The sequence below is a fragment of the Protopterus annectens genome, chromosome 2.part2 (genome assembly GCF_019279795.1).
Source record: "Protopterus annectens isolate FY-2018-M chromosome 2.part2, PAN1.0, whole genome shotgun sequence".
Lineage (NCBI taxonomy): Eukaryota > Metazoa > Chordata > Ceratodontiformes > Protopteridae > Protopterus > Protopterus annectens.
The window spans coordinates 643,114,262-643,140,884 of record NC_056730.1 but is presented as its reverse complement, the minus strand read 5'-3'; the positions used below and the strand labels follow the sequence as shown (position 1 = coordinate 643,140,884).

Here is a 26,623-nt window from a genome sequence, read left to right as displayed (position 1 = left end):
TGGAAGGACTGTGGCTGACCAAGTTCGCAGATGACTGCAAACTGGGTGCCATAATCGACTCTCCAGCTGACACAAGCATCCTCCAAAAGGGCCTCATAGAAACAGACAACTGGTGCCAGAGCCATGGCCTCAAGCTAAACGCCAAAAAGTGTATAGTCATCCCCTTTGGCAAAAACAAAGTGCCCACAAATTACCACATAGGTGGTAATCCATTAAGTACAGAAGAAGTAATTAGGGACCTGGGGACCCAAGTTGATAGTAGTCTCTCATTTGACAACCACGTGGCCAAAGTGGTTAGAAAAACATTTTATATAGCCCACCTAATCATGAAGGGATTCACATCTAGATCAGGGGAGGTCATCGTGCCTCTTTACTCATCCCTCATCAGGCCCATAATGGAGTACAATGCCCTTTTGGGATGTACCTTACCAGACACCTGCAGCAACTGGAAAGACCCCAAAAGTACCTCACCAAGTGGATCAAAGGGCTCAAACAGATGCCATATGCTGCCCGGTTAAAGAAACTCCAGCTCTACTCAGTGGCATACCGCCTGCTCAGAGGCGATCTGTGCCTGACGTATAAAGCCATGTCCAACCCGGAATTAATGGACATGCTGCACCTCAGAAAATCCAAATCCCATCGAGCCACGCTGAGAGACTTGAACCTCAGCACTGAAATAAATAGGACATGCTGGAGGGACAGATTCATAACCCAGAGGCTCCCTTCACTCTGGAATAAAATCCCAGTCCAGGTTAGGCAGAGTCCCTCATTGACTCTCTTCAAGAGGAATCTTGATGAGTGGATGGGAGATCGTAGGTTTACCCCGGGTATCACTTCTGTGTCACTGTTAGACAGAGGCACAGTATACTAACCTTGAAAAAGGGCATAGCAAAATTAATTTAAAATGGGTGGCGAAAGCCAAACACACTCTGGCTAGGCTTATAAATGCCCTAGGGCAGATAGCCTAGTATGAACCTATGAACCTAAGATAAGGTTTATGGATGTGGTGAGAGAGGACATGCAGGTGGTTGGTGTGACAGAGCAAGATGCAGAGGACAGGAAGAAATGGAAACAGTTGATCTGCTGTGGCGACCCCTAATGGGAGCAGCTGAAAGAAGAAGGAGGACATCCCTTGAATGCCACACACAGCCCTCAACCTCTTAGCAAAAAAATCTGCAGAGCCAAAAATAATGGGGGGGGGGGGGGGCAAAGACCCCAGAATTGTACAGAATTTGAATATTGCTCTTATAAACTTAGAAAGTTGGTAGAGTAAAGGGTTTTGTATTAACATGCCTCTTCTTAAGGTTATAAAATCTGAAACTCAATGTCTGTCATTATTTACAGTCTTCAATTCTAAATGGTTTGACAGAAAACCACAAGTTTTATGAGAAACAGACCAAAAATATGAGGCAAATATCTGGACATTCTGTGAAAATTTGGACAGTTGTGTGGTTTAAGCCACAAGCCTAGTGGGTGTAACCCAGCAAATAAAGGAACGCACAATGTCGGCTTATGATTTAGGTAGCTTTCAGGTTACCACCTGTCCCAGTTTGCACAGGGCAGTCCCTATTTGGGCAGCTGTGTCATCATGAGAAAAAAAAGATGAAAAATGGCAAATTTCTTGAGGTTTCATGACACAAATATATTTCCAAAGTACCCTTTAAAAGTTGCATAAAAACAACGATTTTCAATCGGAGCGACCTAAATAGTACATGAAACGGCATAAACAGCTCAGATCTTGCAAGAGTAAGCATTTATTTCAGCAAAAAGTGAAGTTTAACCCATTGCACTGGTCAGGGTTATGGTACGGTTTGTCAAAATCTCACCTTTCAGTAAAAAATGCCCGACTTGAAGCATTTGAAAATGTAGCAAATAGTTTTGGCTAATTTTAATTGTTTGGGAGGTAAGGTGAAGTGCATCATCTGGCGAGAAAGTGCAGAATTTTGAAATGAAGACGGTGACACAATTGCCTGGAGGACAGAATAAGAATTCCTCTGTATGTAGCCCTTGCTTGACTTTAAATGGGCGTGCGTCTTTAAGAAGAGCCGCAACCTACGTTCTGAGCCTTTCGCCGTCTGCAGGAGACGAATGCGGAGCGCTCGCTCAGGGATCCGTTGTACCTCGTGCCGGAGACTAAGGTACAGCATCAACCCTAGAAGGGCAGTAGTGCTTGTCTTCCGTTTCCTACTTTAAATGTGGCATGTAACTGAATAAGCTGACCTCTTGGAAGACATTGGAACGGGTTCTCCATACTTACTTCATAAAGTCATCCAAAAATGCTCAGGGTGTTTGTCCTCTGTGCTGAAAATCTCCAGACCCCAGACACTGATGTCAGTGATGCTTACTGTTGCGTTATATTTGGAGGTAAGGAAAACAAGTAAACTGGTTAATTATTAACAAAACCCCTTCAACTTCATATGTATGCCTCTGTATTGGAGGCAGCGGAAAGAGCCCCACAGAAGCAGCTGCGACCCTAAACTTAGAATTTACATTAGGCTTCTAATTTGGAGTCATATAAATTCAGCATTTTACTTTTAAAGTGCAATTTGCTTAAGTTACGAAAATAAAACATCACTGCAAAATTGTAATGTGTATGTGACCTTTCTAGTCACACAGAAGAACTGACCCCACTAGCTGCGTGTAATGATATTGCTGGATATGCTGGTACACATAGCTTTTTATGGACACCGCCAGCTGTGTAGACTAAATACCGTTACTTAGTTTTCCCAGTATTTTTTCTTGAGTTGTGGCTACAAGAAAAAATGTGTTTTGCCATAGGGAGAAAAGTAAGGTGGCTGGTGAGAACAGAGTAACAGAATAAGAAAATAGATGATATTCAAGGCTACAGCGGCGAGATGAAAGTGCAGCAGCTAAGGGCGGAGTTGGGAATTGACAGGAGTCCCCCAGATATTTGTAAAAGAAAAAAAAAAAAAGACAAGTTTATGAAGTTTGCATCGTTGTATGGTTTTAAGAAAAAAATGACAGCGTTTGAAGTTTGATTCGTTTCATGGTGTTTTAATTAGTACGTGTATATATATATATATATATATATATATATATATATATATATATATATATATATATATATGTATGAAATGGATTTCTTATTTTAAATACAAATCGTGAACTTTTGACGAGATTGTTTCAGATTTTACTTTGCACGCGATGAAAAGATTTGTATTGTTTGGTGTTTTCTTTTTTCTGCTTTGTAATGATGTAGGGTTTTGTCGGGTTTACAGTGATTTCCGACTTCCTTTCATAGCATGATTGCATTGCAGTTTTGTACACACCTTCTAAGACTTGTTGCTGTCAATCTTTTGACCCACACCAGAAAACTTTACAGCACATTTCCAGTACGATATATTAAGAGGCACAGATGGATCCCCATCTCTTACGCATTCCCTTTCTACATAGATTAGAACGGCATGCGTTTTCATTCAAGTTATATATAGCATGTAACAATTTGATGCTTATATCCAGCACATACCTCTCTCAGCTGTCCCTATTTTGGAGAGATGTTACTATTTTCAGACCTGACTTACCCCTGCACAGGATGCCCCTATTTTTGGAGGCATGTACCCATTTTCAGGCTTGATTTACCCATTTGGTGAATTTTCTGAATCCCCCTTCAGCACTTGTGATTTTTTGAAGCTGCCTCATACACAAAACTGCAATACATGAGCAACATACTAGTGTCAACAATAAGAGGACACACATCCTACATTTTCTTTTTTCTAAAGCAAAAATAAATGATGTTCTGTGGTAGAATTTTTCAATACAGTTAGTTAAAGTCTGCATATTTTATACTGTTTGTTTAATAATGTGTTTACATTTTTCCATCATTTTTGTCACTCACTGTTTTTAAACACGTGTTTTTGAGTAGTATTCTACATTCCTATTAGAAATGTGAAGAATTGTGTTCTATTTGTTATTCAATGTTATGCTAATTACACATTCAGATTTTTAACTGGGTGTTCTTACTTTTCAAGAGCTTTTACTTCTATTTTCAATGTCTGCAGGCCAAGAGGTGGTGTTCTTACTTTTCAAGAGCATTTATTCCTATTTTCAATGTCTGCAGGTCAAGAGGTATGATCTAGCATATTCTTTGTGTTCAGGTTGTATCCCCCTGGATGTTCACATCTTACTGTGCCCATGGCTTCTTAGACTCTCCTTCCATACATCCTCCCCTATGAACAAAGTAGAAAAGTGACGAATGCAGATATCTTAACTGAGGCAACTGTAATGGTACTAAGGTATTTGACTGATATTTGGAGATAATGAGGAGTAACATTCTTCTTGGCCAGGTCTTATGCTTTTACACAACTTCACCCTGTATAGTTTACATGATGGCCATCACATCCCAAGCACCAGCAGTCTTTCTTAGGCTGGTGCCCAGCATTTTTTCTCTATAGGACAATGTGTTTCTAGGCTACATCTTTACTCCTCGGATTGCCCATTTTTTCCCTCAAGCCACGTAAAGTAGCCTGGCTGCAAGCATGCCAAAGTAGGTGGTTTACCATATACATCCCTTGTACCATCACATGTTTTTAGCTTTGATTGCTACCAGTACAGGTTGTCTAGTTCTCCCCCTTTAGTAACCATGGATTTCCAGTTATTCTTTGTAACCTAAAATATTATATTTTGCTAATTATTTGCATGGGCATAGGATTGAGTACACTATGTGAAAACAGTATGATGTATATTGTTTAAAATATATTTTATTCATTTTGTGCAATGAGATGGTGGAATGCTTTAAATGGATATTTACCATAGTTTCTGGTTATATATTTTGTTAAACTGATTTTTTTTCTCCAGAGTGTCTGGTTGATGCAGTAGATAAAGTTTTTTTTTTCTTGCGGTTGGAAGCTGCACTAGTAGGGGCTGCATTCTGGAAATTGGTGTAAAGTTCCAAAAATTCTGGCTATAAACATGTTCACTTGTTTTATATAAATAAAATTCACATACTTTAAAAGACTGAAATGCTTTTGTAATATTCTACTTGATGTAGTAAAAAAAGCATTTTTATAAACGAGGCATAATTCCAGTGCATTACTGTTAACTCTTGTTAGGAGTTTGTTATGTGTACCAAGACATTAGCAACTGAAACAAATGACTGTTGATCAGGGGTGGGTGAATACCCAATGACCTGCTAAGAAGCTGTTGTGTATAGTATGTCAGATCAGAGATGTGTTGACTAAGTAATGCAGATACTCAGATAACTGATATTTGCATAGCTGATCTCTTCTTGGTGATATGAATATCTGATAATTAATATTGAGCACACAGACTACATAATGTACAGTTCAGCATCACTTTATACTGACATGTTTGTAAGAAGTTGCATTTGCTTTCTTTTCAGGCACCTGCTTTGCCTGTGGTTGTATTTGGCTGCATGTTTATAACTTGAGTTCTCAAGGGATGCATGCATGTACATTGGATTCGGTTTTAGTGTATAGTTTTTAAAATAATTTCTTAACCAAACCGTTAACATAATTATCTTTTTGACATTTCTCTTCAACCCATGATGCACTGGTTACAGCATGTTTAAAATCTGTCATTGCTTTTCACAGCACAAGGGCATTTTACTTTAGGGCAAGGTGATGAGGATTTTATGCATTCCTGTTCTCTGTTAACGCTGTCTAACATTCTGAATAGCAAACAGTATATCGAGTAAAAGATTTTATTCCAGCATGGTTAAATATCATATATTTTAAATGATTATAATAAAGGTAGCAAAGCTTTGCATCAAGCAGGTTAGAAAATATGAGTAAAAAGAACGATTATACTTTTGAAAAAGCTGAACAGGAAATTAAAAGATAAAAGGTAATGCTTTGATACACAAGAAATAACAGAGGGTAAAGGAGAAGTGGATATAGTGTATGGAAGAATCACAGAGAGAGAACACAGAAGAAGGTGGTAATTTATTGAGAATTAAATGTATTGAGCTGTTTATGAGCTTCATTTTGTATACTGGGTATGAAGGTCCTCCTCTGGGCTAGCAATCAAGGAGCCTCAACCCTCACCACCGACAACAGTGGGGAACGTTCACTTAGAACAAAAAATGGATACACACAGTATTTCAGATGCAGCTCTTTGCACCAAACACAATTTCCCTTAAGAGCACACTGGGAGCACACTCCCGACCTGGGTCTGTCTAGAGTTCCTCTCTAGGCCCCAAATAAGACTCCACTTTTCTCTCTGTAGAAACTAGTGCTCTGTGTCCCTGTTCCAGGTAGCTCACATACACACACACACACACACACACACACACACACACACACACACACACACACACACACACACACACACACACACACACGCACATACAGACACACACACACACACACACACACACACACACACACACACACACACACACACACACACACACACAGACACCTGGGAAAGGCTGGCACAGATTTACTAGCTAAGCCACCCAGACTATAAGGTAGATTCACTGCCACCAACCAGCTACTTTAAGGCTCTTACCATGGTACCCAGTTACTCTTAGTAAAGTTAATATTTATACAAATTATAGTGTTTCCAAATGGCAAGACTTTCAGGAGCATGAATCCACAGTGTCACCAAATAAATGCAATTACTCTCCAGGGTTAAACAATTTTCTAAAAGACCAGCCACAATCAAAGATATAGATATATATTTTCTCTATGGACAGTGCAGTGGTGAAGCGGTAGCATTGTCGCCTCACAACAAGAGGTTCCCTGGTTCGATTCTTGGCTGATGTGCCTTCTGTGTGGAGTCTGCATGTCCTCCCTGTGTTCATGTGTATTTCCTCTGGATGGTCCGGTTTCCTCCCATGTTGCAAAGGCATGCAACTGGAGTGTTTCTCCCTGGGCCTCTGCTGAAAATTGGCTTGTTCCAAGTCAGACTTTCCCAGTTAACAAATGTTAAATAAAATAATAAATGTATTTCAAAATAAATAACAAAATAGAAAACATGGAAACACTGGCTATCTATTTACAATAAGCACCAGTGTTTAAATTCACATGAAATATGAAAAATAACACAGATGGAAAGACTTGGACAGATCCAGAAAAACAGTAGTTAAACTTATCTCACTATATTTTTTAACTAGCTGAAAAATTACTGTTCCCTACTTGTTTGCTAGAGCAAGGAAAGATGAAGTGGAGGGATGTCTGTTGTCAGTTCCAATAACAGAATGCTGAGTGTCACTGTCACATCTCTCACTAATATCTGAACTGATTTCAGTGCTGGCTATAGAATGACATCACATCTGGTCACCTTATTCTGTGATTCCCACACTACCCCCCTGACTATACTCTCTCTGGCATATCTACCAGTACCTTGTATCATCACACTGGGTTTGATTCCTTTAGTCTCTACATGTGTACTGTGTGACTGAGCAATCCACTTAATCAGACAGGACTTGTAAACGACCCCTAAAAATACTCAGTTGTTGCTTGTAGTATTACCAAATTAACAGATGAAATAAACAGATACATATACTTTCTGGGTGTGCTGATAAAAAAGATGAAGACCAAATGGGTTGCAGGAATGGGAATATATAGAAGAATGCCAGTAATTGTTAGGTATGTGCATAAATGGGTTTGATCTGTCCGAGTTGTGACTGCCTGCTGGAGTCTGAAGAATATTCCTTTTGGTGACCCAACCCATGTGGTGAAGCCTCCCTTTCCCAGTCTGCCTTTAGCATATACTGACTAACCTTTCAGTTCCCTGGGTTTTGTAGAGCTTGAAGTGTTTACTTATGTACATCAGCTATAGCATCAATTCCATTAGAGAAGGATGCAATTGAATTTGAATTGAAATCATTACAATATTTTTTTTGTGAAAAATGTTAATTTCATCAGTTGTAACTGCAGAGTTACTCTTTATTTTCTATCAGTGAATATTAGGAGTTTGTTGATAAACAGCCAACAGCATATAAATTTGCAAAATATTAGTAATTCTTATTGTTTAAATATTTAATGGCCTTCGGATATAAAGTTAGTACATTTACATTCATCGTGTTTGCTAAATTAATTTGATTGTTGGTAATTTTTTTATAATAACAGATTATTAATATTTTCTGTACACAACCAACAAATATAGTTTGAATTCAATAGAATTATAATTTAATATTTATGTATTTATAACACGGAGAGTGAGTCTGTATTTAAAATCTAATTACAGTTAGGATTTGTATTTTTGAATACTGCAACTTAGGTTCATAGTTTCATAGGTGAGTACTAGGCTAATGGACTTGGAGCCTTTAGAAGCCTAGCCCATAGAAGTGCCCTGGCATTGTGCCGTTCAACGTTAGTTCCCAGTACCTCTATTGGGTAGAGCCACTGGAATGATCCCCGGGGTGAACTTTCTTTTTCCCATCCACTCATCAAGATTTCTCTTGAAGAGGGCCAGTGAGGTGCTGTGCTTGACATGTATGGGAAGTCTATTCCAGAGCATGGTCAGTCTCTGGGTTATTAACCTGTCCCTCCTGCATGTTCTGTTGATTGTGGTAATGAGGTTGAGGTCTCTGGAGCATGTGGTGCAGAGGGATTTGAATTTCTTTAGACGTAGCATTTTTAACAGAGCTGGGTCAGACATGGCTTTGTAAGTCAAGCAGAGATTGCCTCTTAGTAGATGATATGAGACAGAGAAGAGCGGAAGTTTTTTGAGTCTGTCCATGTAGGACATGTGTTTAAGGCGTAGGATCCTCTTCATAAGGTACTTTTGTGGCCTTTCCAGCTGTTGCATGTATCTAGTGAGGTACATGCCAAATGGGGCATTATACTCTACGGTTGACCTAATGAGGGAAGAGTAGAGAGAGAGGATGACCTCTTTCTTCCTGGATGCAAAACCCTTGGTAATGAGGTATGCCACATAGAAGGACTTTCTGACCACAGTGGCAATGTGGTGTTAGAAGGAGAGGTTGCTGTCAACCTGTGTCCCAAGATCTCTTATAATGCCTTCAGTGTTCAGTGGGCTCCCATCAATGTGGTAATTACTGGGAACTGAGATTTTCCCAAAGGGGATGACGACAAGGCCATGGGTTTGACACCAGTCATTGGTCTCAGTGAGGCCTTTCTGTAGGATGTCTACATCATGTGGGGAGTTAATAATGGCTCCCAGCTTGCAGTCGTCTGTAAACTTGGTCAGCCAGAGTCCCTCCGTGTTGGCCTGGACTTCTGAGAAGTAGATGCCAAACAGGAGAGGACCCAAGACTGATCCCTGTGGGACTCCTGACTGGTCGACAGTCTGACATGGAGTCTGCTACTTTCACACTGTGGGTTTTATCTGTGAGCCAGTTTGCAACCCACCTAGTGATATAGGGGTTGATGCCTAGTTTGGTGAGTTTATCAATAATTCCTGAGTGGGGAATGGTATCAAAGGCCTTGGGCAGATCGAGGTAGGCTGTATGAACTGCCTTGCCCTCATCCACAGCTCTGGTGACTGAGCAGGCATGATTTACCTTTCACAAAACCAAATTGCGTGGGATCTAGAGTTTGGAGATTCCCTATATCTTGTTAATTAGGTCCATGATGATGTGCTCCATAGCCTCACATGTCAGGCTCATCAGGCTACTGGGGCGATAATTCCCAGGGTCTGTAGTCGCTCCCCCTTTATGGAGAGGGATGACTGTAACAGTGCGCCATTCGGTAGGGACAAAGCCTGAGGTGAGGCTGTGATTGAACAGGGCATACAGATGTGGTGCCAGTTCACTTTGTAGTTCATGTTGAACACATCCAGGGATATTGTCGGGTCCCATGGAAGCTGTATTCTTGGCCTTGGACAATGCAGCTTTTAACCTGTGCCTGTGATTCCTTCGGTGTTGTGATTGGTCCTTTGGGGGGGAGGGGAGGGGTAAAGTTGGCACTGAATCTGTCGGCCAGTATGTTGGCAATATCTGTTGGTTCAGTATAGGAGGTACCATTGTGCAGTAACTCAGAGCAAACCTAGGTATTGCCGTGGAGATTCTTGATATAACTATAGAAGGCTTTGTGGTTGTCTTTAGTGTCTGCTGCAATTCTGCCTATATAGCTGAAATGAGGTTTTGATGAGGGATCTCAACTTTTTGTTGAGGCTAATAAGGGAGTTTTTCCAGTCTTGGGACTTCACCTTTTTCTGCAAGTTTCTTCCTTTTGTTGTAGAGTTTATTAATGGCAGGGGACCACCAGATTGGCTTTCTTTTTTTGGAGGAGAGCGTCTTGGTTCTGTTGGGTATGGCTAGTTCCATGCATTTATGTATGTGTTTGTACAGTGCAGTGGTGTATGATTCGGCAGTCATGCATCTATTTTCCATTGACACGGGTGTTGTGAAATTAGTCACCTCTGTTTTTAGGAGCCCAAAGTCAGCTTTGGAGAAGTTTTTCATGGTGGTTACCTTTGCAGGGTGTGTGAGTGAGATGTGGATTTCCATGGTGATTAGTTTGTAGTCAGATCTAACCAGGGAGGAATTGACTATTGGTGTAGAGCAGCGGTTGCTCATGTTAGTAATAACCAGGTCAAGGATGTTGCTTCCTCTAGTGGGGGAAAGAATGAGCTGGTCCAAGGCATTAGAATTTATGAATTCCAGGAAGTGTTGGGCCAGTGTATTGGTGCGTGAGTAGTTTTCCCAGTTGATGGAGGGGTAGTTCAATTCAGTGTTGCTGATAGTCTATTGTTTGACAATGAGGCCTAAAAGCAGTACAGAATTAACTAAGGTCTTTCATTAGTTTCACCTGACTGATTTGCCGGAGACCATACTTAAGCTCTGATGGACACAGGGTCTTTCTAGACAATCCAGTGGTGGATGTCTTATGGCATTTCAGATTAACACATGTTTTGGGTATAACAGTTACAACCCCAGTGTTAGCATTGAGTAGCTATCCAAAGGTGACATCATATTTGAAGCTAATAGGACCACCTTGCCTCTCCCAAACCAGGGATGGATCAGCTTGGTAATTCCTGTCGGTTGTTGGCATCTAACTGTTGAAGCTTGCTGTCCATCCATGGAACTGCACCAGGAAATCTCAGCAATTTCAGGCAGACCATATAAAGTTCCTTGTCTACTTAATATGGATAGGAGCAAAATGATAAGATTCTTTTTGATCTACACAATTAATTGATTGAGTTTTTATAGGAACTTACTGATTCATGGTTGTCTCAGTGCTTGGGTACACTTATTAGCTGGTTGCAGGTGATCTGATCATCTGGCTCAGTAACTAGTCAATTGTTCTGGCTGCAGAGTTCTACCAGCTACAAGAGTGCTAGATCCCTTACAATAGTGTCTGACTGATGGGGTGTGTCACTTGTATTGTGCAAAAATGTATAGCTTACCAAAATTAATTGTGCTACATTTTTTCACATTTAATATGAGACCATTGTCCTTGTACCTATTGTTAACATGGTCTAACCCATGTTGGCACAGTTGTGAGTCAGTAGAAAATTGAATAACAACAAACTTAGATGAGTACAGGCCATGACTATTGGTCTGAAGGTCTGAGAAATAGATTTGAAAGAGCAGAGGGCCCACCACTTAGTCCTGTAGTACACCACTGGTAACATTTTCACTTTCAAAAGTGTCACCTGTCTTGTTCTTGACTTACGTGCACAATATCTGATTCTCCTGTTCAGAGAGGCAGTTACCTTAGCTGGATCCCATGTCATCTACATCATAACCTTACATTGTCAGCAGTCATGTTTCTGTTGTGGTCTGTAGAGGTTTGGCTCTTTGACTAAAGTATTCCTTTCTCTTTTTGTCCTTCAGTAACTCCTTCATTTGATCTGATATTGCCTGGGCTGCAGCAGTTGTGACCCCGAGAGGCTAATTTTCATGCCTGTCCCCAAATGTACGTCTTATTTGGGGTACTTTGCATGCTCTCTAGGGAGAGGTATGGGTCATATCCATCTGCCATGGCTTTTGTCAGCAAACAGTTGTTAGTTATTGGAAGTGTGTGCATAAAATATGTAGACCGAAATACAGACCGTGAGATTGTGAGTAAATGCAAATTTATGGATATCTTGCATGAACAATGAAAGTAACATTTTTTGAAGTGCGAAGAGTTCTGTGGTGCAAAGATGCATATTATGAAAGTAATTCTATGTGAAATGTAAGCCATAAGAAAGGGAGTCTGGGGTGAGAGGTCATGAGTAATGCTCAGTGCAGGACTGGCCTTAGCAATTGCAGGACCCAATTTGGATCATTTTGGTGGGACCACAAGCTGACTACACCACTACCACCCGACTCCAACTGCTTTCCACCTTCTGGTTGCCTCGATTTATGATTATTTCAGATAAGGTATCAGGAATACATGTTATTACTATATTATTAAAAACAAAGTGATATCTTTATTTAGTACCTTATATTTTGTTAAAAAAAAACACAACTCTAAGCAGACCATGCGACTCTGAAGTAAGCTCAATTGTAACACGAAACCTGATAAAGTCTTCTGACTCATTGAAGTCCTCATCTTTCATCTCCATGCCTGATATGCTGGAATACAGGACATCCAGACATCTGAGTGATTGGGGATAGGCTTGATGGCTGTCAGGAGTTGCAGAGGCCAAAAAAATCACATGATCATTTTCTAAACTCATTTATCCCCTTCCAATAACCTCCTGCCTCTGCTCTGAGACGTTAAATCTCTTGCCCAGTTAATTGTCTTATTTTGTTGTAGTCATAAAACCGTTGAACTTTCTCAGAATGATTAAATCATCACCATCACGTGTGTCTCCTTAGAAATGGCAATGCTCGCACATCTATAACACACTTATAATATTACCGAAAGATTGATTTTATTTACTTAATGATTTGCTAAACCAGGTAAGCGAACTAATACTTGTAGACCATTTTCAGCCATAGTTCAGGTCACAATAAAAACAGTAAATATTGCAAGCAGAGGAACTTTATAGTAGCTGCTAAGCAGCATGTGCTGACATATGGCAGAATACTTTAATGAACCCCACATGAATCTAGGGACAATATGCAAAACTCACACAATTTGTTTAGCTTTCTGCTACCCTTTCCCACAAACGTCTAATCCAATCCAGCCCAATCATTTTATATCATTTTGTTTATGTTTGTCTGCACCCCCTATTTATGTGTGCCTCTGAAACTATGGCACCCTTGCAGTACATTTATGAATCAAACTGATTTTGTATGTAACTGCTTTCCTGTTTTAGCCAAGTGGAATCATTTTTATCCAGTTTGCCTTCCTGATCTCAACATACCCACCTTGTGCTTCACTTCTCTTGGATTATTTTGTTCCTGTCTACATTTGCAGCAAGTGTTTCTCTGCCATACCATTGAACTGGTAGCATCCTGTCATAAGTCTTGGTAATCAGAAGTTACTTCACATCACAATATTTCCTCATTTTAAAAAGATGTGCTTGTTTGCTTTCATACTGCCTGAGGCTGACTATTGAATAGTTATTTTTTATAATTACATGCATTAAGAACCAGTCATACCCCACATCAACAATAGAAGCAAAAGAAAATGCAGTAATACTCTCTGTTTTCATATTAAACATGATGTTGTTATCTTCTGCAAAAGTAACTGGAGTGGCACACAAAGCCAGATGGTTAATCCAGCGTCATGTTTAGGTTAAAAACAATGTTGAGCACTCACCAGCAGCAACTAACTACTAATGGAGAATGAGCAGCTAACACTGTGTGTCATACAAGTCAGACAAGTGTCACAGAACTGCAGAACTAATTATGTACGAGCCACTAGAGCAACGCATGACATGCAGTGTAATCTGTGTCACTGATGAGGTTTGTAGCTGCTGCAGGAGCAAGTCTACAGGTAGGAAATGACTTGCATTTTACTGTACTGTCTTTTAGACAAGTCTTGTGGGCCACATAAAGCATAATGTTCCTGCCCCAGCCCAGTGCTGGGCCCCTTATGGGAGTGGAGCTCTATTGGCCCATATAGGTCCAGTTGGCCTAAGACCAGCCCTGGATCAGAGGATATCAAGGGACTGGCAAGGTGAGTGTGCATAGGAGTAAGTGAAGGACTGAAAAATTGAACTGTGAATGTGTGTGTATGTGTGTGATGTAGTGCACGGCTGTATTTTTTATGAGTATGTGCAGAGTGAGTGCAGTGTCAGACATAAGTGTATGTGGACAATGTCTAATGTGTTTGTGTGGGGGTGATGTGTTGTGAGTGATGTGAGGGGGATTGTACATTTATTTATTTATTTGACATTTGTTGACCGGGTTGGTCCAGCTAGAACAGTGCCCTTTTTCAGTGGAGACCCAGGGGAAAAAGCTCCACAGTTAATACATACAATTAAGTTGACATAGTACATAGCAAATTATACAAAATCTCCAATAGATGTACAAAAATCAGGTTTGACAAGAATAGCAATTAGACTTTACATATCAGCAAGCACTGTAAGTACAGTGCAGAATAAAAAATCATAGAGATAAAATTTACATTTAAGTCAAGGCAAAGTACAGTGGTTACAGTATAGTGCAGGGTAAATAAGTAAGGGTTTCTATCCTTAGTCGTCCAAAAGTAGAATACTTCGACATCTGTACAGATTAAACTGGCTGTGATGGGAGAAGAGGTGGTCAGATAAGAAAGATTCTACAAGAATGTAGGTAAAAAGTAGAGAGACAGGAATGTTGGAGTGCTGAGGTGAAATAAAGAGAAATTAGGAAGAAGGTAGGGACTTTGAGGACTATGCCTTTGTGACTGTCAATGCTGTTGACATCAAAGATGGACAGATAAGTGATGTGGATGGCCTTGAAGAACTACTGTGGTGGGGATTTGAGAACAATGGCTGACACAAAAATAATCAGATATGAATGATGTGGGTAAGCAGGTTTTGCACTGTACAGGCAGTATCCATAAAATTCACACAGGTAGTGATGTGGCAAAAGGTATGTAACATTCTCCAAACACGAAACACTAGAAGGGTGGATGTCATGCAGTAGCTTTGAGGTCCTCCATGGATAATAGGTGAAATGGTTTAAGACTGTGTTTGTTATCTTCTAGTCCTGTGGATGAACTTGTTTTGTCTGGGAGAGTGGTGGGACTTTCCACACAGCTAAACATTTCTGAAGTCGCTAAGCAGCATGTGCTGGCACTATGTGTGCAACTGTCCTGCTCTGTTGGAACCATTCTTAGTAGTGCAGTGATGGATTTATTTATTTATTTAACATTTGTTGACTGGGAAAGTCCGACTAGGACAGAGCCTATTTTCACCGGAGGCTAGGGGAGAAACACTCCAGATGCATGTCTTTGGAATGTGGGAGGAAACTGGAGTACCCAGAGAAAACCCACACAAACACAGGTTGGACATGCAGACTCTGCACAGAAGGCAACCCAGCCGAGAATCGAACCGGAGAACCTCTTGCTGTGAGGCAGCAACGTTAACTGCTGCACCACTGCGCCTTCCACATGGGTATCCCAGCATGGCACATAGCCAGCCATGCCAGAACTCAGAGTGTTTTGTATACTTGGCAGTCCTGCAGTGAGTGAAGTATTCATACTGTTCAACGGGCATTGTGTTTCATGCCCAGTGTACCCACAGAGAGAGAGAGTGCATTTGATAACATACCTGGCTGAGTGTGGTGAACAGTGCTTTTCAAGACTATGTCAGGGGGTTCTTATCAAAAACAGTTGAGAATGGGTTCAGTCTCCGTTTGCATTATATCTGTCAGCCCTGCAAACTTGTCTGTCATGTCCTGTTTGCAGAGGTAGCTCATGAACAACAGATGCTTCATGCACATTGTAAAGCTGGGGTTTGTGGCATGTACCATTATGTGACTACTGTGCTGCAGCTGCCACCAGATGTATTACCACTGGTGAAATACCCATCCTTGGCAGCTTGCTACAGGGAAGGCATCCTTGATGCTTTTTCTTACTTTCTTCTCATAGACACTGACTATATAAGGTGGTTTTAGGGACAGACCCTTTGCCTCAATCAGGTCCATGAGCATGTCACATAGCATGTGATGTATGGCCTGTGATTTCTGAATATCAGTTACACACACAGTGGCAGTAACCTCCTCTGGGCCCCACACCCAGCATGTCTATATATAGAATACATTTGATGACATACCTGGCTAAATACGGAGAACAGTGCTTTCATGATGACATCACCATGCCCTGCAGGATAGTCAGCATAAGCACTGGGATAGCACTCACACTTCCTCTACAGTATGATGTATAATACCCCCACTGAGTGGGAACAAAATGGGTTAAAGTTTTTAATCACTGAGGTACTGTTTGGCGGACATCATGCCACCTTCCTTCATCCCTGTTGCACTACTTGTGTCATAGATTTTCATGTTGGTAGGATCTGTGCTTCTTCGTGGGACACTTTGTTTAAAGTTTACTGTACTATCGTACAGGGAAGGTCTGATGTCTGTGTGCTTTGTGCAGACATGGTAATGTACAGTCCATGGACAAAGTCACAGTAATGGCCCTGCCCTTACAGTGCTCCCTATTTTTCCATAGGTAACACCAGTATGTTTTACCATTGACATGTTTTCCTGATAACAAATGAATTCATCAATAGAAAGTTTATCAGTACCCTTCTGGGAGTCACTATAGGTATGGACATGTCCCTTTTTTCTGGAGGTACAGGTTGGCAGTACACCAAGGTCCCTTCTCCAGGAGCTGAGGCATCCTTTTATTTGTTGATATGGCAACTAGTGGTGTCATTTAGGATATATACTGCCTTTCTGTGCTGGGTGAGGTTCACATCCTGTGACAGTAGGCATATATTATGCCCTAATATTACTGTTACTTGGTTTATGAGGAAGCTGTGTGTTGTTAATACATAAGGTACCCATTTATTCTTCGTGTAGTTTTATGTGTGAACTCAGCCCTCCCATCTGTGGTTACCTTTGTTTTACATGTCAGGTACATGTGCTCTAGTCATGTTGTTCAGGTGTGTTGCTTATTGTTGTCTTTTTGACCAGCAGCCTGCAGTTTGTGCCCCCCTGTCTGTGAATTTTTTATATACACTTTCCTTGTGTTTTACAGTTGCAGCATGTGCACAGTAGTGGACATCTGGTATACTCCATTCTCCGTTCACATCTCCCTTCAACATTTTATGTAATTTTTGTTATGAACAATTTTTACATTTGGGTGGCACCCTTCAGATATGTATAATGTCATTGAGGCAATCCCTAGACATCTCATGGTTGTGTGTTTTGCACATACTGATGATGTTTCCTTATATGCTGCGTTGTTTCTGTTGCGCCCTTGCATAAAATACATATGTCTCATGTAAAGTGCGAATGCATTCCCATTTGCCTTTGAACTTCATGTCTGCCATAACTATACAGCTGCCTATACCATTATGCCTTTTGTAAGTTGCCACCAGCCTGCTTCAGTTTGAATGCCTTGATGCATGCACGTTTTCTTTATGCAGTGGTATGTTGTTTTGTGTTGCTGTTGTTAGGCTTCCTTGTGGTGGTTTATTTTGCCATGCCAGGGCAGCTGTTTTGGGTGTAATTCCAACTGTTGTTTATAGTGCCTTCTGTTCTGTGAACCACTGTATTTGCAGATATAGCATAGTAATGGGTACATGTGCATGCTGCTATCCTTTACTATATTGCCTTTACCAGTACAGGGGCTCACATTTGTGTAGCATTATGTCACAGTCTTGTTAGAAACCTCTGTGGTCTCTCCAGTTGCTGCAGGTATCTGGTGAGGTACATACAGAAAGGAGCATTGTAGTGCATTAGTGGTCTGATAAGGGTCGAGTACAGTGGAGTTATAACCTCCCTAGTCTTGGATGCGATGCCCTTATTTATGAGATGCACAATGTAGATGGCTTTTCTTACCACTATAGACACATGGTGGTTGAAGTTTAATTTCCACTCAGCCTGTGTTCTTAAGTCTCGTACCACTGAGTTTGAGCTCATACTTAGCAGGGGCTACTTCTTTGCCAAAGGGGATAATGAGGCATTTGTTTTGCGTTAAGTTTTAGTCTGTGACTTTGGCACCAATCATTTGTCTGCGTCAGCCCCTTCTGTAATATATTAACATCATTTTGGGACTCTGTGATTGTGCCCAGTTTGCAGTCATCTGCAGACTTGGTGAGCTACAGGCCATCAAACTATGCCTGGACTTCAGAGAAATACATTCCGAGCAGTTTAGGGTCCAGCATGGATCCTTCTGGTACCCCACTAGTGACTGGTTTACTGGTGCAGGTGGCCTCCCCAACTTTGATAGTGTCCAATCTGTCAGTGAGCCAGTTGGCTACCCATCTAGTGATGTATGAGTTAATCCCCAGCTGGGAGAGTTTCTCAAAGGTACCTGAGTGGGGGATTGTGTCAAAGGCCTTGGCTAAATTGAGATAGGCTTTTCCTTCATCTAGGGCTTTGGTGACATTCTCAAAGAAGTCCATCATGTTCAATAAGCAAGATCTACCCTTGACAAAACCAAACTGGGTTGGGTTAAGAGCTTGAAGGTCTTCTACATCCTCGTGGATAAGGTCCGTGATGATTCTTTCCATGGCCTTGCAGATAAGGCTAGTTAGGCTTATGGGTTGATAGTTCCCAGGGTCAGTTGGTGGACCCCCTTTGTGCAAGGGAATTACTGTTGCCGTTCTCCACTCTGTTGGAACAAAGCCAGTGCTCAGGCTATAGTTAAAGAGACTGCTGAGTGGTTCTGCTAGATTTTGTTTTAGATTGTTTAGTAAGCAGCATGGGATGTTATCTTTTCCTATAGAGGCTGTGTTTTTGGCCTTGGAAAGTACTTGCACGACCTGTTCTTTGGAAATATTCGGTAGAGGACTGGCATCAGGAATGTTTTGGGGTATGTCTGGTGGGGACAGGGGGTGAAATTATTGCCAAATTTGTCAGCTAGCAAGGTGGCAATTTTTTCAGGTTCATTGTGCGTGGTACCGTCCACTTTAAATTCGACACACAGCTGGGCTTTCCCTTTTAGGTTTCAAATGTAGCTAAAGAATACTTTATGACTGTCCTTAGAAAGGGATGCTAATTTAGTCTCGTAACTGGCCTTAGAAGACTTTACAAGATATCTGATTTGCTTGTTCAAGCTATGGAGGGTATTCTTCCTCTGTTGAGTAAGATCCCTCCGATTCTTAGACATCGGCTTCTTTCTTTTGTTGTATAACTTATTTGTACTTGCAGTACACCAGGGTGACTTGTTTTTTTTCGGGAGGACCTAGTTTTGTTCCTGTTAGGTACTGACAAGTCAATAATACATTTGTTTAAGTGGCTGTATAGGGAATTTATGTACATCACTGCATAGGAGTCATTATTGGCTATGTCGGCAGGGACATTGATACTTTTTATACTATCGCTTAGTAGGCAATAGTTTGCTTTGGAGAAATTTTTCATGTTTTAAAACCTGTGAGGGTGTCAGGTTTAATCTTTACATCAGATGAGACAGATTTGTGGTCTGACCTTACCAGGGAGCTCAACACACAGGGGTTAGTGCAGTGACCCATATGTTGGTAAGCACTAGGTCCAGGACATTGATCCCGTTGTGGGGTGTGGACCAATTCTTCCAGGGCATTTGAATTAACAAAGTCCAGGAACCTTGTAGCAGTTGTGTTTGTTCATGTAAGTCACCCAATTCATGGAAGGATAGTTGAAATCTCCCATGACCAAGGTGTTTGGCTGTATACTGAGCGACTCTAGCAAGTCTTGGTATGTGGTGTGCTTCTCATGGTTCATGGTGGGGTACCTGTAGCTAGCGATGATGTTTAAGGGTATTTTTCCTGTAGTTATTTGGAACTGGAATAGCCCAAGAGAGTCGTACTGTTTCATCAGTTTTGAGGTGTATTTGGATTTAATGAAGAAGAATACACCTCCACCTTTGGTTCTTTCACACTCATTTTGGGGTCTGAACGTGTGAAAGACATTGTAGCATTGTATGGCTGGGGTGCTCTATGTGGCCCTGAACCAAGTCTCAGTGACTACACAGACATTAACATCTTCCAAGGTGAGGAGTGTTTCCAAGGAGTGCAGTTTACTGTTTAAGCGCCTAGCATTAAGTAGCATGACTTTGAGTTTGTCTTTAGTAGATTTCTTTACATCAGACATTTTGTTGTTGGGACATTGCCTAAAAAAGGCACTATGGGGGAAGCAAGCATCTTTGCCAGTATCTGAAAGTCTTGAGGAGACAGGTGAACGCCATCTCTGGCAAGGCAGCATGGACTGTCGACCATGTCTTCCCAGGCTGACAGATATTAGATCCCCCTGGAGTGACACCAGAAGCTAAGCCAATTATTGAACTCACTCATTTTTTGCCTGTATTGTTGCATCATCCTAGGTGATAGTAGAATGCTGCTTAGGGCTAGGGACATACCTGCCTGGGACACATAATCTGAGAGTTCAGTCATGTCTCTCTTCATATAGTCCAGAGAGGTACGTCTCAAGTCATTCACTCCAGCATGTACTACAACAGAGTCATAATGGTAATTGTTCATAGGTTGGTATTAGGCTATCGGTCCTAGGGCCTAGACAAGCCTAGCCATAACAATTCCCTGGATATTTCTTCCCACAATATTTACTTCCCTGGACCTCTGTCTAGCAGGGCGACTGACGTGATCCCCGGGGTGAATTTCCTATCTCCCATCCAATCGTTGCTGAATGACTTGAGTGCATGTGATTTGATGGATTTTGGCACCTGATAGGCAGCTGACCTCAACCTATTCCTTGTTCAGTTTGGTGAGGGGGGTGTCTGTATGTCTCACTGTTGAGTCGCCTATGACCAGAACATTAGATTTTGAGGTGTTTTGCCTTAGGGGCTTAATTGTTGAGACACTGATGTATGTGTTGTTATGTGTAGTGGTGGATTCTGTTCGTCTAACAGTATGTTTGTGTTGTTTGTGCTTGGGAGGTCTCTGGTCTTTAGGCAGGCTCTTTGTGAGTACCTCTGCATATGTGGGTTTATGTGTCTTAACCTTATCTTGTGTGAGAGTAGAGGTGTGTGTGCTGACAACCTGTTGAATGTCTTGTTTATTGTTGTGTGAGAGGACTGATTCTAATTTCATGATATAGTTACATCCCTCACATACTGTCTATTTTTGCTTTAGGAGCAAGTGGTTGTCAGTATATATGAGGCAATTGCTACATTGCCTCAGGATGCCCATGTCAGTCAGGCTGGCTGGAGAAAAGGTGGTAAACTGTCCTTCCATTATGGCAGGTGTATATTATAGTAACTGGTGGGGATGGGCTAGATAGACCAGGGTTTGCTGTAAGCCTAACAGAAGTGGCTATCCTGTAGAGTGCTGGGATGGAAGATTGTGTCAGCACCTCAGAATGCACAGCTGAGTTGCTCATAGGGCAGCAATGTGCAACTGTCTGCATTGTACACAGAGAGTCAGTGGAGCTAAGGAGTTTTCTCTAGCAGATATTTAGGGGAAAATTGTGTTTATAAACATTTTTGGCATTACATGGCAGTGCAAAACATTGTTGCACAATCCGTAAGTCTGGGCAGATGGTGCTTAAATACATGCAAAGTTAAACATTTTTAAAGCAAACTAACCAATGGAAAAGCCCAAGACTGAGCCCTTTTCCAGTAATCCCCAACTCAGATAGGTCCTGAGCCATATACTTCTGCCACAAGGGTGCTGCAGGGAGGCCCTCAATGTAAGATGGCTGGTTTTAGTGCTTCATTCAAACCAAACAGCCTAGATTCAGCAAGTCTGAATCTAGCCTTTGCTAAGAAATGCAGAAGTACTAGAAATTTAAAGTGCAGAATAAAACAGTCACAGCAGTAAAAAAAAACAGCAAAAATTAAACAGAAATTAAACAAAATACAGTTCAAAAAGTGCATTGCAACCTTAAAATATACTTTTTTTTGTTGAGATCAACGGATGCCTTGAATTTAGTTCAGACTGACTTCAGATCTCTAAGCATATGAGATTTGGGAGACATAAACTGAAAGGTGAATATTTAATACAGCACACAGTGATTGAAACTGTAGACTCATTTAAGGACCTGGGTATACGGGTAGATTCAGCTGTGAGCTTTTCTAATCATATCATCCAACTGGCTAATGATAGTTATAGAACTATAGGTTGTATAAAAAAATTTATAAAGTCTAGGAAATCAAACATAATGAAGTCTTTGTTTGTTAGTTACATTAGACCCAAACTTGAGTATGGAATAACAATATGGAAACCCTATAGGAAAACAAGCATGAATAAACTGGAAAGAGTACAGCGGAAATATACTAAGGGCATCCATGGATGTGAAAATCTTAAGTTATTATGAAAGACTAAAATATTTGAACTTGTACAGTGTCTCTTACAAATATTTAAGAGGAGATCTTATTCAGGTATATAGGGGATTTAGGGACAACTACCTCTGGGAATGTTTGGGGTTATCAAAAAGTACTAGAGAATCATCAGATAGCCTATGTAGAAGATTTCATAGGAATGAGAAGTGTACTAATTGGTTCTCTGACAGAGTAGCTGATGCTTGGAACAGACTACCAAATTGCATTAAAGCAAGTACTAGTTTAATTTTTTTAAGAACACCCTGGACATGTATTATGGGAACAAGTGTTTTGGTATATTGGCAAGCTAGAAGTGCATTAATGCCCGTGCTTGAAACATTTGTATGTATGTATGTATATGTATGTATGTATCTCTGGCTAAGGTCGCCAAACTCTGAGCAGCTTTGCCAAACTGAGCCAAACCTGTATTTCTGTTGCCCCATTAGTACGTTATTATTTCCTGTTATGGTCAGCCATCCACTACTGCTTATTTCAACCTTCCCACTAGTGTCACCACCTATCTTTCCATTTTCTCATGTAATACTGGAAAGTTTGTCATTGGCATATATGCTTCAGTTTTCAGTTCCTTTTCTAGATTTTTCACATCATTTTCTGGGTGCATTTATTTATCAGATACAGTTTTTTCATAAATGTTCTACATCTGTATAAATTTTTGTATGATATGTTCTTGAGCTGCTTGAATTCTGCCACATTTTTCCTGTACACAATTTAAAGAAAGCTTCAGACTCTGAAAACTGTTGCTGCCACTTTGTTTTCTGTTTGAGCATATAGCAGTGCTTGCATTCAGTCAGTGCCCTTCAAGCATAAGCTACCAGACATTAAATTAAGAGAAATATAGCACACAATTAATTTTTTATGCACCAACAGACATAATAAGAGAGACATCATAACAGAGCCCCAGTAAGCATAGATCTGATGTTGTAAATCTTTGTTTATTCATTACCATTAGGACCTCGGTTCCGTCCTCAGAACCAATACAGCCGTTTCCAAGCTCGTGCCAGCCAAAAACTCTCAGCTAAGATCTACCCATAATGCCCCTCTTCTAGTTACTCCAGATCTCGTTTGCCGCATTCCTAGTCAGACGTGCTAGCCATCTCTCTCAAAGCTAAGTAGAAAATTGTTAATTTTAAGACAGTTTCTCTTCAAAATTATTTAATTTTGAGTCAAGTTAGCCTTTTCTCACTGTTGCCTATAACCTAAGCCTATTTCCTACCCTTCTCCTTGGTAATTTAATTTTTTACCTTTATTGGTACTGTCCCTCTCTCCTGTTTTTGACAGGCCTTTCCTTTTTACTAGTGTTTTTTTTTTTAAATAACAGCATTGGTATTTTCTCCCTTAATTTTTCTATAGGATAGCCTTGTTGCCTTACTAAAGCTAAGTTGGGATTTAAACAGTGTGACAAGTGTGGATGTAAGATGCCTAACTCAGATACACATATTCGTTGTGTCTACTGTTTGGGCGTGGATCATATTAAAGCTGACTGTGACATTTATGCTAGTTTTAGTAATTGTACACTAGCAGAACGTGAAAATAAACATCTTAAAACGACACCTTTTTCGGAGGCTCTATCTGGGTCGGAGGTCTCACCCCCTCCAAAGACCAAAAAACATAAGGAAAAAATGGATTACTCAAGACACCTTTTACAGAGGCTCTATCTGGGTCGGAGGTCTCATCCCCTCCAAACCCCCCCCCCCAAAAAAAAATAAGGAAAAATGGAGTCACTCAGTTCCTGCATCTCCGTCAGTTATGCAACTTAGTCAGCTCCGTGCTTCGCCGGTGCCCTCGGCACAGACCTCTTCAGCATCAAGCTCTGTGTCTTCTCCCTCGGTGCCATCCATGATATTCACCCCTGTTTCAGTTCCGACCTCGGCTCTGATGACTGTACCTGCTTCTGCACCATCCTCAGCCATGGTGCCGACAGTTCCTTTGGCTCCATCGGCTCCAAAACTTGAATACCTGCCAAGGACAAGATACTTCCACTCTGGTGCATACTGTCTCAGTTCCGACAGCAGTGTTTTCCCTGTCGGCACTGTCCACCCTTGCTGCATCGGCTCCGGTGGAACTGATGCTCTCCCGAAGCAGTGCTTGGACCATCCGTACCTTGGTACCTAGCAAGGCGCCTATTTTCTCGCTGGCACCATCTGTGTCCACGGTTCTGATGGCTTCCAGTTCTCTCAGAGCTCCTCACCTGGAGGTGGGCCTCCTCACGGCGAGGTTTGACCCCAGTTCCGAAGTTGTCCCTCCCGGTTTCGGACTCCCATCCCTCCTCAGGTGGGCCTGCTGTACAGGTAGAGGACTCGCAGTCAGCACCAATGACATCAGTATCAGAACCCTCCCCTAGCATGCACCTCTCCCAGCCCTCTGTTTTGGGACCCCGGGCACGGGAGTCACAAGAACCCTCTTTGAAGGGAACCCCTTCTCCGGAGTCCTCCTCAGAAGATCCCACTGGGGAGCCACCCCAGAAGAAATGGTGCAAGAGGAAGCACCTTGATTCACTGGAAGAATCTATCATCAAAGACACTGACTGTAATGAGGGGGAAGGGTCCCCATGGTCTTCCCCAGACATCTCATTCGGAGACATTCTCGAAATCCTCAAGCAGCGGGGAGACTGGAAGTCCTATAACCCTTCTTCTGAGGAATCTGTGTTTCTGCAGGCCTTCCATGCCTGGCCATCTAATTCCTGGGTGACTCCACTCGCAGATGACCTTGTTAAAATCATTGTGCAGCATGCCTGGAAGGCCCCAGACAATGTAGAACCTGTCCCTCAGAGGCCAGACAAAAAATTTTATCTACACCTGAAGATCAGCCCCACTGGTCCTAGCAGTTGACAGTTGATTCTATAGTTGTGGCAGCGGCCACCAAGAGGGAACTGGCAGAAGATAGTTCCACCATCCATCCTTCAAACAGAGAGTCCCGGACCATACCATGGACAGACTAGGGAAATGGACCTATGCTTCAGCGCCATTCGGTCGCTGTTCTATCTGGCACACTTTACTCGCCTCCAAAAAGACCTAATTTCCGAAATGTCTCCCTCTTTGGTGAGGTACTGCCTGATGAGGTGCGTGATACTGTTGCCTCGCAGCCAGCTATCCTTGAATCCATCTCGAACTCCTCTATGCATTTGATATGTCACTCCACCGAGGGGGCAGCTCGAGCTGCCGTATCAGGCGTTGTCATGAGATGTAATGTTTGGATGCGGTTGTGTGACTTTACAGACCCCTTTAAATCTTCCTTCATCAATGCACCTGTCGACGAATCTGCACTTTTTGGACCAAAAGTAAAAGACACACTTACACATAGTGAGAAAGACGGAAAGACCTTGTCTGCTGTGGGCATATGCCTTTCCAACCTCCAGAGGTCCTACTCCAGGAACCAGAGGAGAAAAAATGTGGTTCAAGAAATCCCAAGGACCTTTTCATGACACTCGTGGTGAACAATCCCCTCCCTGGGGCAGAGGGGGCAACTCCTATGGAAGACATCCCTTTCAGGGTAGAGGGGGTCCGCATAACCAGGGCATTAGAGATTCTTTCTCCGGCAGACCCTACCAGCACTCCTGAGCAGTGGCCCAATTGCTTTCCTCTGGAAGCAGTCGGGGGTCATTTTTCTCTGCATCTACCAGCCTGGCATCTTATTACTACTGATGTTTGGGTGCAGAGAATAATATCCAGAGGCTGCCAAATACCATTTGATTTAATTCCCATCCCTGCTGTACCACCCAGTCAGAGGGAATTAGCAGCCTTAGAAACAGAAAAGCTGCTAAGGAAAAGAGTCATCCAACCAGTACCACCAGACCAGACAGGATCCGGGTTTTACTCGAGGTTCTTTTTAGTGCCAAAAAAGACAGGGGACTGGAGACCAATCCTGGATCTCTGCCTATTGAACAAATTTATCAAACTTCAAAATTTCCGGATGGTCACGATACAATCCATTCTTCCCTTCCTAGGGAGGGATAACTGGATGTGCTCTGTATATCTCCAGGACGCGTGCTACTACATAAAGATGGATCACCGCTCCCGGAGGTTTCTCCGCTCCCGGCTGGGAGCCAGTCACTACCAGTTCAGGGCACTGCCATTCGGTCTCTCGACAGCCCTTCAAGTGTTCACCAAATGTATGGCAGTTGTGGTAGCTCATCTTCGACTACAAGGATTTCAGGTGTTTCCCTATCTAGACATTTGGCTTCTTACCACTCCGACCAGGAATCTTCTTACACTCAAGGTCTCGCTGTCCGCTAGGGGATTACAATCAACAAAAACAAATCTTAATGTCTCCAACAAAGACACTGGAAATCATTGGAGCGGTCTTCGACACAACATCCTGTCGAGTCTCTCTCCCCCCACAGGTTTTCGAACATAACACAACAAATCCAAGACCTTCTTCTCAGACCTATGTACCAGCATGTCTTGTACTGCAACTCTTAGGCT

At 41.8% G+C, this 26,623-nt stretch overlaps 1 protein-coding gene across 1 annotated transcript in view; it reads left to right on the top strand.

The window, feature by feature from the left end:
• The first annotated feature begins 2,096 nt into the window (after nt 1–2,096).
• Nucleotides 2,097–26,623, top strand: part of DYSF (dysferlin) — a 3,914,743-nt gene continuing 3,890,216 nt past the window's right edge. The window contains exon 1 of the mRNA XM_044064060.1: nt 2,097–2,364. Coding sequence (XP_043919995.1) covers nt 2,277–2,364 — 88 coding nt within the window. The 5' untranslated portion in view covers nt 2,097–2,276. The remainder of the gene's footprint in view (nt 2,365–26,623) is intronic.